Source organism: Mauremys mutica, chromosome 4 (genome assembly GCF_020497125.1).
Source record: "Mauremys mutica isolate MM-2020 ecotype Southern chromosome 4, ASM2049712v1, whole genome shotgun sequence".
NCBI classification, from domain to species: Eukaryota; Metazoa; Chordata; order Testudines; family Geoemydidae; genus Mauremys; species Mauremys mutica.
The window spans coordinates 62794902-62808891 of NC_059075.1; the positions used below are offsets into that span (position 1 = coordinate 62794902).

At 44.9% G+C, this 13990-nt stretch overlaps 1 protein-coding gene across 1 annotated transcript in view; it reads right to left on the reverse strand.

The window, feature by feature from the left end:
- Window positions 1-10354, reverse strand: part of LOC123369753 (cytosolic phospholipase A2 epsilon-like) — a 53043-nt gene extending 42689 nt beyond the window's left edge. The window contains exons 1-3 of the mRNA XM_045015699.1: window positions 10244-10354; window positions 9759-9847; window positions 2663-2748 (exon numbers count right to left, since the gene is read on the reverse strand). Coding sequence (XP_044871634.1) covers window positions 2663-2748; window positions 9759-9847; window positions 10244-10354 — 286 coding nt within the window. The remainder of the gene's footprint in view (window positions 1-2662; window positions 2749-9758; window positions 9848-10243) is intronic.
- Window positions 10355-13990: the final 3636 nt, after the last annotated feature.

The window sequence follows — 13990 nt, forward strand, 5'->3', positions numbered from 1 at the left end:
CTAGGGCTCCTAGTCATGGGAAATGGTGTTCCAAATGTCAGTATGGAAATGCAGTAGCATTTGCTGATAATGCCTGTTACTTGTACTCTATTTGCATGTAAAAAACTCTTCTCAAAATAATTAAAATAGTTAACATTTACACCACACTGTACATATTTCAATCCTTATACAGCATAAACTAACTAATCCTCAGCACCTCTATGAAGTATGTATTTAAATATTATTCTAATTTTTCAGATAGAATATGAAACAGAGCTAGATGGGTCACCCTCGGCTACAGAATGAGTGAGCAGCTGAGCTGGGACTAGACCTCAGACGTGTCCTTAATTAGTCAATTATTCACACCACTAAGTCATTTCAGCCTCATTTTTAATTCTTGTCTAACTGGTCTAATTAAAAATCCTTTTGAACCAGGTATTACTTGGGCAATCACCAAACTAATCCGCTTGCTGCTGTAGTTTCCCACTCGTGGACAGCTGAGTCACAAGGGCAAGGGTTTTTTTTTCCAGCACATATTTGTGTTTCTTCCTCTGGCCATCTCTTGTGATTATTAGAAGCTGTCTTACAGTAGCACCTAGAGACCCTAATTGATATCAAGCCCCCCCTTAGGTCAGGCACTGTACAAACACATGTAAAAGCTTACATTCTAAATAGACATGACAAAGGAAGTATTATTATCCACGATTTACAGAGGGGGAACTAAGGCATCAAGAGATCAGTTGACTTGCTAGGTCTTGTATACTTTCCAAGGAACTGGTTTGTATGTAAACCCCATATGATCTCAGGAGAATCAGTCCTGTGGTATACAGAACTATCTGGGACAAAAGTTCCAAGAGGTCTCTTGATTATTATGAGTGAATGATTGAAGTGGTTCCTGGCTTCTAGGCAGTTGATTCCAAGGGATCTTCTCCAAAATCCTTCCTGTCCCACAAGTAAAGGAAGAGAGAAGGCAGAAGATTCTGGAAGTGAATTGCTGACTAAGTGATGTAGGGTGGAGAAGGTGGTTTCTGTGGAACATTGGTACACCTTCTAGGGAGAGGGGGCTGTGTGGTTTGGATGGTTTCCACCTCAGCAGAAGGGGAACCTATCTCCCCGAGGACAGACTGGCTAGAATATCAGGAGGGTGTTAAACTAATAATAATAGGGGAGGGTAAAAAAGGAAGATATGAGCACTGATTTAGCACAAACTCAAGATATTTAGAACAAAATTAATCAAGGAACCAAAGGACATGAAGAGAAGACATTCTTTAATTGTCTAAACAGCAATATTAGGAGCCTGGCTAACAAACAAGGGGAACTGGAATTGCTGATTTATTAGCATAAATTCAGTCTAGCTGGTATTACTGAAATCTGGTGGGATGAGTCACGCTATTGGAATGTTAAAATCAGTGGTTATAACTTATTCAGGAAAGATCAAGTGGGCAAAAGGGGAGAGGGAATGCACTCTGTCAAAATGACATTACTTGTTTCCAAGTAACTGATAACTCACAAAATAGTATCTTGAATGTTTATGGATCAATGTTCTAATACATAAAAAACAGAAGATAGGGTATTAGTACTTGTCTGCTACAGACCACCAAATCGCACTAGGGAACGGGATGACTGACTACTTAGGCTATTTATAATGTGTAGGGAAAAAAAGCTGCATGATCACAGGGGACTGCAATCAGAGTGACATATGCTGGAGATCTCATGCTGCCAGTACTAAAACATCCTAGGAATTTCTAAATATTATATAGATGATATTTTCCTAACTCAAAAAGTGTTGCATCTAACACAGGGGAATTTTATATTAGACTTCCTCTTGACAGATAAAGAGGAACTGATCACAGAAATAAAAATTAATGGAAGCTTAAGTACAAGTGATCATGACTTGATCACATTTATAATGTGGAAAAGGAATAAAGTCCAGACCAATTATATATATACTTGGGGTTTTCAAAGGGCCAATTTCCACAAATCTGAGAACAATTATGAGCCAGATCAGCTGGGAGGAGGAAGTTAATGAGGAAAATGTGAATGATAATTGGGAATTGTTTAAGAGAACTTTACTAGAAGTCCAAAAAAGCCACAGTCCCACAGCCATAGCACAATGGGGTTCAGGCTCCATGACAGGTGCTACTACAATAATAATAAATAAAAATAATAATTTGATTGTCTGATTATAGTTTGACAATATTCTGAACATGTATGATAGTCCAGACAATCTTCACTACTCCAAGTATCTGTGATAAACTGCACTTCTACTGTATTTGGGTAACAGTATAGTTATTTGTCCTCATGGAACTGGACTGCAGATAATAGTCTCTGGAAATAATTTGGGTGCATGGGTCCAGGGCCGCCCGGAGGGAGTGGGGGAGTGGGGGAGCCCCGGGACCCACCGCTGAAGTGCCGGGTCTTCGGCAGCAATTTGGCGGCGGGGGGCCCCCGCCGCCGAACACCCCAGGCCCCCTGAATCCTCTCGGCGGCCCTGCATGGGTCCATTTCACAACACACATGTGGCCAAATTCATTGCTGCTTTAGTCATTCTGCTGATTTACTTGAAGTCAGATTCATCCTTGGAATTAAGTTACCTCACGAATGAATCACCCTTGTTGCTCATCTGTATTCTCAGTAATTCTAGAACTATGAGGAGCCCCAAAGGAACAGTAAAGGTACTCACAAAAGTCTCTCTGAGGAAGATTTCTCATTCGTATGATTCTTACGGTGAGCAAGTAGCAAAGTGATGCTTCCTTGGTAGAAAAATGACACAAAATACACGTGAGAACATTATCATATGGAATGTTTTTATTTAGTGTAATTTATAACAACGCATTAAAAGGAGCCCGACTGCTACTCATGGAGCCTATTTAAAATAACAAATTGGTCAAAATAAGACCCACAAAACAAATCCCAGAAATCTCCACCCTTAACATAACTCAGTAATAGATGGAACTTTCCCCACCGTAACTCCATCCCCCATTTTACAAAAATCACTCCTATCGGACTCCAGACTCTTCAGCTACCCAGGCAAGATGTAGAGCAGAGAAGAAAGGCAAACAAAAGAAATAGCCAACAGATGAGGAACCTTAATTAGCCAACAATATAATTTTTATATATTAATCATCTAGGACAATTTCTTGATTTAAATTGTCTCTTGTATCTAAAACATCCCAGCATGAGATAGTGATTAAACAAAATAAGGGGTATTCTCTTTGGTTTTGTGTGATGGTTTAACAAAATCCTCTGATGTTTTAGAATCAAATTCAAGGCTCATTTAGAGGCTTCTACTTTTTATGCAGTTTTTTGATTTAAGGAGAAAAATTTAAAAAAAAGTTGGTTTGTTTGTTTCAAAAGGTAGAATTTTAATTTTGTAAGAACTAGTGGCCACCAATACAGCCCACATGATTAATTTCTCTCCTGTATTAGGTGAGTGGCAACTAATCATAGCAAATCTCTTTTTAGTGTAGGCCTGCCACTTAGGCCTCCTTTACTCTCAGCATTGCAAGGAATTCTTCACCATAGCAACTGTGGAAGTCCTAGTGTAGACTGGAGGCTGGTGCTTTTCCCTCTGTGTGGTCAGGGCTTTCTCTATGACTGTGTGGGGTCCTGAGTAAATGTCCAAAAAATGTCATTCTAAAAAGTCTTCTTGGGTTATGTTTCCACAGCACCCAGATTCAATCTAGAACCTCAACCTTTCTTGCTTTCTGCCAATAAACCATCAGAAATGGAAAATCTCAAAGCCAAAGTCTTGCAGGGTATGTCTACACAGCCCACAGTGGCAAGTGTCAGAGCCAAGGTGAACAGATTTGGGCTCCTGGGCTTGCTGTACAGCACTAAAAACACCTGTGAAGATGTTGCTGTTCAGTCAGAGCTCAGGCTCTGAAGCCCATCCCTCTCTCTCTAGGCTTCAGAGCCTGAGCTCCATCCCAAGCCTGAATGTCTACATAGCTGTTTTTAGCACTGTAGTGCGAGCCCAAGTCTGTCAATCCCCTCTGAACTCACTGCTGCTCACTATGTAGACAAACCCTCCAAGACCAAGGCAGCTCCCGGAAGCCTAGCACTTCTTCCAAGGAGGGAGAGATATGCAGTGATCTTCCCCATTCATCCTACTCCGAGATATAGGAATCACTTTGAAGGGGGCTGGTAGTCCTTTAACAAGCCAGTCTCCAAGACAAGAGAAAATGAGATTTACTCTTTATAGGGGAGGGCAATTCAGAGAAATCTTGTTCTTTCGTTCCAAAATGCTGCATATGGTCCAGTCCTACCAGCAAACTGGCAGACATTAAAGTTACCCTGAACAAATTAGCATCTCTTGAAACCAGGAATGCTGGCCATTTGCACTATTAAGGGAAATAGCAGTTCCTTCATGCTCCTAGGACTTTTACCACATTGGACGTTAACATTCCCTTTAAATAAAGCCTTAAACAAACAAACAACACCCTCCTGCAAAACTATCCTCCAACCCTCAAATGTAAGGAGCCCTTTGTAATAATTATGAGCTGGCCTCAGCTTAGATAGAAGCAACCATCTTCAACTCCTTCAGTGTGTTTCCTAGTGTTAGTGGCAAACATACAAGAAGGCAAAAATAGCTACTCAAGAGTTCTAAAGGAAAACAAAGAGGACCTTGGTTAATGCCCATTTCACACCCTTAACGAGATTTCACATGACGTGATAAAACTTTCTGATAATGCATCAGACAGAAAAGACAAGTGGGATTTCTTCTGTAAATGGTCACACTTCTTATATATCCAATGCCACAGACCTGGGCATGCTTTCCTAAAACAAATACAATCACTACCGTGCTACAACAGGCAGTAATTGACTGCCTCCACCATACCCCAAAATCAGGCAAACGTTTGTGCATATAGATGAGCCTTTCATTGTGTTATGCTTTGCTGTTGGATGAGCTTTGCACCATTTTACTTGGCTTATGCCTTGGGCTAAATATTTGTTAATAACACAGGAAGTTTCACAATACACTGTACCTCTGTCAGGTAAGCATTTTCATCATATTACAGATGGGCAGCTAAGTCACAAAGACATAAAATGACTTGCCCAAGGTTACACAGGAAGTCTGAGGCAGAGACAGGGAATAGAATCCAGATCTCCCAGCACACAAGCCTGTGCCTTAGCCAACCCTCCTTCATAGTTTACTATGGAAAAGTGAACGTGTTTGACCTTGTTTCATACCAGTGTGAACACTGGGACTTCAGAATTTCAATTCAAGGATTCAGTGCTGCCAACTCCTGCAATTTTACTTCAAGACTCACCATATTTGGTGTTTATCCTAAAGCCCCAGCTTCTGGAGTTATCTGACTATATAAAAAGTGACAAAGAGTCCGGTGGCACCTTATAGACTAACAGACGTATTGGAGCAGAAGCTTTCATGGGTGAATACCCACTTCATCAGATGCATGTGGTGGAAATTTCCAGAGGCAGGTATAAATATGCAGGCCAGAATCAGTCTAGAGATAACGAGGTTAGTTCAATCAGGGAGGATGAGGCCCTCTTCTAGCAGTTGAGGTGTGAACACCAAGGGAGGAGAAACTGCTTTTGTAGTTGGCAAGCCATTCACAGTCTTTGTTTAATCCTGAGTTGATGGTGTCAAATTTGCAGATGAACTGAAGCTCAGCAGTTTCTCTTTGAAGTCTGGTCCTGAAGTTTTTTTGCTGCAGGATGGCTACCTTAAAATCTGCTATTGTGTGTCCAGGGAGAGTGAAGTGTTCTCCCACAGGTTTTTGTATATTGCTGTTCCTAATATCTGATTTGTGTCCATTTATCCTTTTACAGAGGGATTGTCCAGTTGGCTGATATACATAGCAGAGGGGCATTGCTGGCATATGGTGGCGTATATTACATTGGTGGACGTGCAGGTGAATGAACTGGTGATGTGGCTGATCTGGTTAGGTCTTGTGATGGTGTCGCTGGTGTAGATATGTGGGCAGAGTTGGCATTGAGGTTTGTTGCATGGATTGGTTCCTGAGTTAGAGTTACTATGGTGCGGTATGTGTTTGCTGGTGAGAATATGCTTAAGGTTGGTGGATTATCTGTGGGCGAGGACTGGCCTGCCTCCCAAGGCCTGTGAAAGTGAGAGATCGTTGTCCAGGATGGGTTGTAGATCACTGATGACACCATCAGCTCAGGATTAAACAAAGACTGTGAATGGCTAGCCAACTACAAAAGCAGTTTCTCCTCCCTTGGTGTTCACACCTCAACTGCTAGAAGAGGGCCTCATCCTCTCTGACTGAACTAACCTCGTTATCTCTAGACTGATTCTTACCTGCATATTTATACCTGACTCTAGAAATTTCCACCACATGCGTCAGACGAAGTGGGCATTCACCCACAAAAGCTTATGCTCCAATACGTCTGTTAGTCTATAAGGTGCCACAGGACTCTTTGTTGCTTTTTAAAGATCCAGACTAACATGGCTACCCCTCTGATACGTGACTATATAAGACTCTCTCTCTGCTTTAATTTAAAAAAATAAGTTTATAGCTCTTATGGAGGCAGAAAAAAACTTGAAAATGTGAATTCAAAGAGTTCAAAAGCCAGAGACAAATACCCTCCCCCACCCCCAATGTATTCCTTTAAAAAAATGTCATGATTGCTAAATGCTTGCAGATGGTAATTCTGAGCATTACTAAAATTGCTACATTTGGATGAGGCTGTGAGAAGAAGAGCAGAGAGCTAAAGTGATGGGGAGGAGCCTACCTTATCTCAGGCCTTGTACTGAATACACACAGTTTTCCTACTGTTTTAACTGTATCTGTTCAGAAACTTAAACTATACAATTCTAAGCATTTTTGTATCCCTAAATTTGCATCCACACTAGGGGTTGTACCACTTTAAATTGTGACTGTTGCAAAACAAAAGGATGTTTCAAAACAGATATAGTTAAAGCAATACAAAAACTGTTGTAAGACCAGGTTTTACATTCCTTATTAGTTGCTTTTTCTGCTATATTACATCCCCTTTTTAAGCACCAGCATGCAAGATACACACCCACTGAATGCCAAATCAGTGCAAATTATACTATGTTCCCACTTACTTCAATTTGCAGACCCAACAGGTGACTTGTCTCCAATTTTCCGCTCTCAGTTACACTTTTAAAATGAGAGGTCCCCTCCACTGAAGCTGCCAGAGTACCTCTACTGATAGTGATTTGCATATTTTTGGACAACTTATGAAATTATATAAACAAATATTTCATATCCTGTGGATTTCTGTGGAACTTGAACTTTTCTTGTACAGAAAAGAGGCCAATTTCCCGATGTTTCCCATGAGTCATATTCCTGAGTCCCATTTTATTATAGACACCATTACTGAACTTGAGATAGCTTTTCATTTAAATCCACCCAGTTTTGCTTTGAGGCAACACCTGTATATAATGCATAATCAGCAGTAAGCAATCCAGGAATGTATAGAAATATTTGCATTGATATTTCTAATGTATAATAAACACAAATGTAGATCTAGAACTGATTCCCAAGCAATCCTGCAGGCACCACTGGCTTTCTTCCCTTAGAAGCCTTTTATTGTGACGACTTTCCTTCCAGCAGAGCTTGAAGGAACATTTGTTTTGGAAATTGGGGTTTATCATTAAAAAAAACAAAGGTCTTTCAACAATCATGTTATGAATGTGAGACACTAGGCCACATTCTCCTTGCACTTTGGTATAAATGAGTAGTAACTCGATTAAAGTCAGTGCAGATATGCTGGTGTAAAAATGATATAAGTGAACCAAGAATAAGGCCTACTGTCTATTATATGAAGTATCAGCGGGTAGCCGTGTTAGTCTGAAGAAGTGAGGTTTTTTACCCACAAAAGCTTATGCCCAAATAAATCTGTTAGTCTTTAAGGTGCCACCAGACTCCTTGTTGTTTTTGTGGATACAGACTAACGCGACTACGCCCTGATAGTTGACACCGTGCAAGGCACTAAATTTAGCCGTATGGAGTGGAAATCCATCAACCTCAACATGCATCTGAAGAAGTGAGGTTTTTTACCCATGAAAGCTTATGCCCAAATAAATCTGTTAGTCTTTAAGGTGCCACCGGACTCCTTGTTGTTTTTGTCTATGATAGTTACTCCTGGAGGAATTCTGCGCCATTGTGCATGTGCAAAATTCATGTCCCCTGCAGATTTCTTTGCTTCCCCGCAGAAAAATGGCTTTCTGACAAGGAAGCCAAAAGAGTGGTCATGCAACCCTCCCCAGCAGTATGTTTTGGGTGCCCAGGGCAGCTGACAGAGAGGTAAATCACTGTGGGGCAGGGGATGGGGCTGGGGAAGACCTAGCTGTTGGCTCCTACCCTGCACCGGGCTCAGCTGCTAGTCCTGGCTGGGCTGGGGAAGACAGGACTTCCTCTTTCCCTGCACGGCATCGAGGGACAGGTCAGACTCACCCCCAGATTTCTCCCCAGGTTGCAAGAAGCTCTGCAAACTACCCCCACCCCTACTTCCTGCACCCATCACTCCTCAGCTGCAGGGGGAGGGATCACTGTACAGGGAGCTGCTCCCAATCTGATTAATCCCTGTGCATCCAGACCCACTCATACCCAGATCCTCCTGTCGAGCCTCACTCCCCATACCCAGAACCCCCTTTACTGAGACCCACTCCCCCTGCACCTGTACCACCCCATAGAGCCTCCCACACCCAGATCTCCACCCCATTGAACCCTACTCTCTCAGCATCTGGATCCCTCCACTGAACCCCCCATACCCAGACCCCCATGCTGAGCTCTATTCCCCCCCTTACCCAGAGCTGCCTCGGTGAGCCCCAACCACTTTCACCTTGATGCCCCTGCAAAGTCGCATTACTATTGCACGCAGAACCCCGCAATAAGCCCCTGTGCATCCAGATCCCCCCCCACACAGATCCCTCACTGAGCTGCCCACATCTAGATTGCCCCACACAGAACCCTCTGAACCCATACCTGGATCCCTCCACACTGAGCTCTTCCACTCTTGGATCCTGCTGGGTTGAGCCTGCCTGCCCACACCTGGTGCACCAGGCATGGAGGGGCAGGGCCCTGGGGTGTTTCTGGGGCAGGCCCAGTCTTTGTGCTGTGTCAGGGTTGGGTGCAACCTCACCACTGAGTCCATGTCCCAGGAGGGAGCTGCAGAGTGATCTCCCATCTCTGTGCAGCCAGTGGCCTGTGTTCCCCAATGCTACGCTGGAGCCTCCACATTTATCTGACAAATAAAATTTACAGAATTTTGCTGAATTTTAAAATATTGTGTGCAGAATTTTTAATTTTTTTTTTTGGCACAGAATGCCCTCAGGAGTAATGATAGTAAATAATATACAATGGTGAGTCCACCTAAATGAATCCCTTTGAAAGGAATGAAGCTATAAAATGAATATATGTTGCCTATTACAAACCAAACACACAGAGGAAAATATAGCACAAAAGAATAATGAGATTCAGACAGTGCTTAATTTATAATGAAAGACATGCTGGAGCTCAAGCAATTAGGTCCCAGGGCTCAAGCAATTTTTTTACATTCATAACTAGTACAGCAAGCCCAGATGTGTCAGGCAATGAATTGCCAAGACTAGAGGTGCAAGGGCTCAGTCCTGGCAAGCCCTGGCACAAATTAAGCTCTGGATTCAGATGATTAACATAAGAACAATTCAACATAGAACCTAGTATCACTAAATATTCAACACTTTGATAACTAGTAAATTCATTCCAAAACTCCTGCCCCCCACTTGCCCTCCAAAAAATCCATAAACTTATTTATTCTCCCCAAAATGTTGTCTATTTTATGGTACCTTATAGTCAGCATCCCACTGTACTGCCCTCTGCTTCATCCATTTAATTCCTACATTTGCCAATGGGTCTGTTTTGCTGTTTAAGTCCTGAGAGGGGGGAAAAAGAAAGAATGGGCAAGTGGTAATATTTGAAAATATTTTCCCAATTTTGTATTATATATTCATAATTGCAACACCATATTTTTACTTCAAAGTGTGGAGCTGTTGCTTATTCACTCCCAGTGTGGCACAATGGTGTGCTAAGCAGCAGTCTGTACTTCCTTTTTGTTTTTATTGACAAGGCTCTGGGTAAAGTGAAAAAAATATGGAACTGTCAACCATTTCTATAAAATATGGCAAGGATGCTAACTCCTCACAACTGTAGATGTCAGAGGAACAGCAACCCTGACTGATAAGGCAGGACTGAAACTCCATGCACTCGGTTGTGCAGTTCTGGATCAGGATCTCAGCAAATCTTATTTGGTTTTATTTATTTTTTCTTACCTCATGGAAGCCAGCAGGTGATTCCATTGTGGTCTCTGCTACATTAAAGTGAGGTACTATCAATGGTACTGGAGTACTAGGTTCCACAGCTGGCAATGACTCCTGAAACATATGTGTTGACTTGAAACAGCCTGAGTTGCTGAGCAGGTGCTGTATACATATTGACACAGAGCCCTACCCCTCTGTGATTCTCTTAACAGAAAGAATCCCCGCCCACTTTTCTCACAATAAGAGCAAGTCTGTTGCAAGAGCGGGATATTCTTTTGCAGCTAAAGTGATGGAGGAACAGGATATGCAGAGGCCAAAGGGGCACATGCTTGTTTGTGCTTTTAGGCACTGCCCATACGGGGAGCAGTGGGAAACAATGTGCCACTCCTTTGAGGTTCAAATCCCACTTTTGCTCTCCTGTTGCAATGAGGACAGAAAGGGGGAGCAAGTTGCTTCAGCCATTAAGAGAAGGCCTGATACTTGTCTCCTGCCCAGTGTCCAGCCAGCTTGGCTCCACCCCCTCCCAGATCACCTGCTTGGGGCAGGGAGCACAGTGGAATAACTGTCACCAAAGCTGAAGGGGACACAGACCTCCTTCATAGTACCACAAACATCCCCTTGCCTCCTTTATAATTTACATTATAATTTATCTCCTACACTTCCACCACCAATAAGCCTGAAAACACTTCTCTCTCCTCAAACATTTCCTCTCCCTCACTCCTTCCAAATTTCCAGTTTCTCCTCCCTTTCCCTCCAAAAATATCTCCATCTCTCCAAGGCTTCTTCCAACCCTATGTCCCCTTGAATTTCCCTCTCCAAGTCTCCCTTTAAGGCCCTTCCCTGAGTTTGTGTCCTCTCCAGCATCCCCCAAAAGTCTGTCCTCCCAAGACCCTCCATATGAATAGGTCCCCTCTAAGGAGGTTTCATTATAAGGTCCGCCATAGCTGTGGCTGTCCACAAGATCCCCTATGAGTCTGGATTCCACCCCAGCTTCAACCCGCAAGGGCACCCCACAGCCCAAGTCCTTCCCTGGTTTCCCTATCTTCAATTCCTGAACTTCTTTAATGGTGAGGGAAGGAGGAGCTGCTGCTGGACAGGGGTTGGTGCAGCATTAGGAATGTGCTACACAGGAGTCCTCCTAGGGCACCAAATTTTATGGGCACCTGTGATTGTGACTTAGCCACACAACCCCTCACCAGCTGCGAGCTGTAGCAGTGTGGTTTTCACTCATCTGCCCCTAGCACACTTTCAGTGGGACTGTCTTTTTAAGGCATAGTCCAGCAGTGAGATCATTATGGCTCCAGCCTAGCTGTCCCTCCCCCAGCTTTCAGGGGCGCAGAGTTATGTGTCTTTAAGGGCACCCTATGCACTCACACATCTGCGTACACCAATGACCAAAAGCTGGAGCTCCCACTCCAGTACAGTGCCTGGATGGATGGCCACTATACAGCTTCAGGTTTCGGCCTTTAAAGGGCACCTCCCTTGTTTCGGCTTTGCTACAAACACTACTCTGGCTGGGTACTCCCCTGAACAACTTTGGGAGGTGGCAAAATACACTGCCAGCCCTGGTCCAACGGAATTCAGGTGTCCATGCTGTGAGGCCCAGGACTATATATTTTTTTGCACTCAGTGTAACGTGACACACCAGCTACTCCTGAGGGAATTCTGCGCCACTGCGCATGTGCGTAATTCATGTCCCCCACAGATTTTTTTGCTTCGCAACAGAAAAATGACTTTCTGATGGGGAAGCTGCAAGAGCAGTCACACACCACTCCGTAGTTGCACAGGTACATTATTTCAGGCACTTGGAGCAGCTGGCAGAGAGGTAAATCACTGCAGGGCTGGAGCACCCCAGTCAGTGGCTCCTACCGTGAGCCGGGATCAACTGCTAGTCCCAGCTGGGCTGGAGGCAGGAGAGGAGGGGCTGCAAGGAGTGGTTGGGGCTGTGTCAAACCCAACTCCAGAAACCTCCCCCAGCTGCAGGAAGCTCAGCATCCTCCCCTGCTTCCTGCCCTCATCGCTCCTTAGCTGCGGGGAGAGAGGTCACTGTATGGGGAGCTGCTCCCCCGTCTATCCAACCTCCATGTATCCGGACCTCCTATACCCAGACACCCCTGCCAAGCCTCACCCTGTACACCCAGAACGCCCATAGCCCTCCATACCCAAACCCTACCCCACTGAACCTCAAACCCTGCATCTGGAGCTTCCTTCACCCAGACCCCCTGCTTCCGGACCTCCATCCCTGCACCCAGACCACCCCCCACTGAGCTCCCTGCACTCAAATCCCCTGAAGAGGAACCATCCCCTGCTCCACCTTGAGCCCCCACATCCAGACCCCAATGCCACTGACTCCCAACCATCTGCAGCAAGACCCCCACCCCACCAAACCCCACTCTCCCAGCACCCAGACCCTCCGCTGAGACCCCCCACACCCAGATCCATTTGCTGAACCCCAACAACCTTCACCTGGAAGCCCCTGCAGAGTCCATTGCCCCTGCACCTGGAACATGCCCAACAAGCCTCTGTGCATCCATATCCCGCAACACCTAGACACCCCCACACACTGAGCTGCCTGCACCCAGATTGTCCCACACAGAATCCTCTCACCCACACCTGGATCCCCCCCTTAGTGATACCCCTCCACACTTGGATTCTGCCTGGTTGAGCCTGCCTGCTCCACACCTGGTGTGCCTGACGCAGAGGGGCAGGGCCCCAGGGTGTTTCTGGGGCAGGCCCAGGCCTTGTGCTGTGTCAGGGTCAGGGTCAGGTGCAGCCTCACCACTGAGTCCATGTCCCGGGGGTGGGGGTGGGGAGGCTGCAGGGTGATCTTCCATCTTTGTGCAGCCAGTGGCCTGCACTGCCATGCTGGAGCCTCTGCATTTATTTATTGACAAATAAAACTTGCAGAATTTTAAAATATTGTGCACAGGATTTTTAATTTTTTTTGGCACAGAATGCCCTCAGGAGTAACCAGTCTGACATATACCCCAGACACAGAGGTGAAAGTAAGAGCCAGTACGCCATGCCGGACTGGACTGGCTTCCCCAGGCTGGTGATTTAAAGGGCCCAGGGCTCCCTGCAGTGGCCGGAGCCCTGGGCCCTTTAAATGACCTCCCAAGCCCCGCTGCCTGAGCCCTGGGTTAGCGGCAGCCGGGCTCCGGTGGTGATTTAAAGGGCCATGGGCTCCACTGTGGTAGCGGCGGCCGAATCCCCAGACCCTTTAAATCGCCCTGAGCCCTGGGGCTCCCAGCCGCCTCTGCAGCTGGGAGGTCCGAAGGTGATTTAAAGGCTTCAGGACTCCTAGCCGCAGCTGGAGCCCCATGACCTTTAAATCTTGATTTAAAGGGCCTGGGTATTTAAAGGCCCCACCTCTTCCTGTTGAGGCTCAGCCTCTTCTGGTTAAGGCCACGCCCCCTGCTCAGGTCTCCAGCATACTGGTAAATCCTTTAAGTTACTTTTACCCCTGCCCAGACATCTGATGGATTTGCAGGGTAGGTACTGACAAACATAACAAGTGGTGTCTCCAGGTAGAGGTCTACATAAGCACTCAACTCTAGACCTGGTTGAGATTTTTCCAGTGGAACATTTTTCCTTTGGAAAATGCCATCTTTTTCACATTTAAAAACTTGTATGGACATTAGGGTGGATAAAAATCAATGATTTAAAAAAAAAAATAAAAAAATCAGATTTTTGTATTTAAATTGGATTTTTTTGATAAAATGCTTTTGAGGAAAAAACCCATCTAAAGATAGTTTTAAT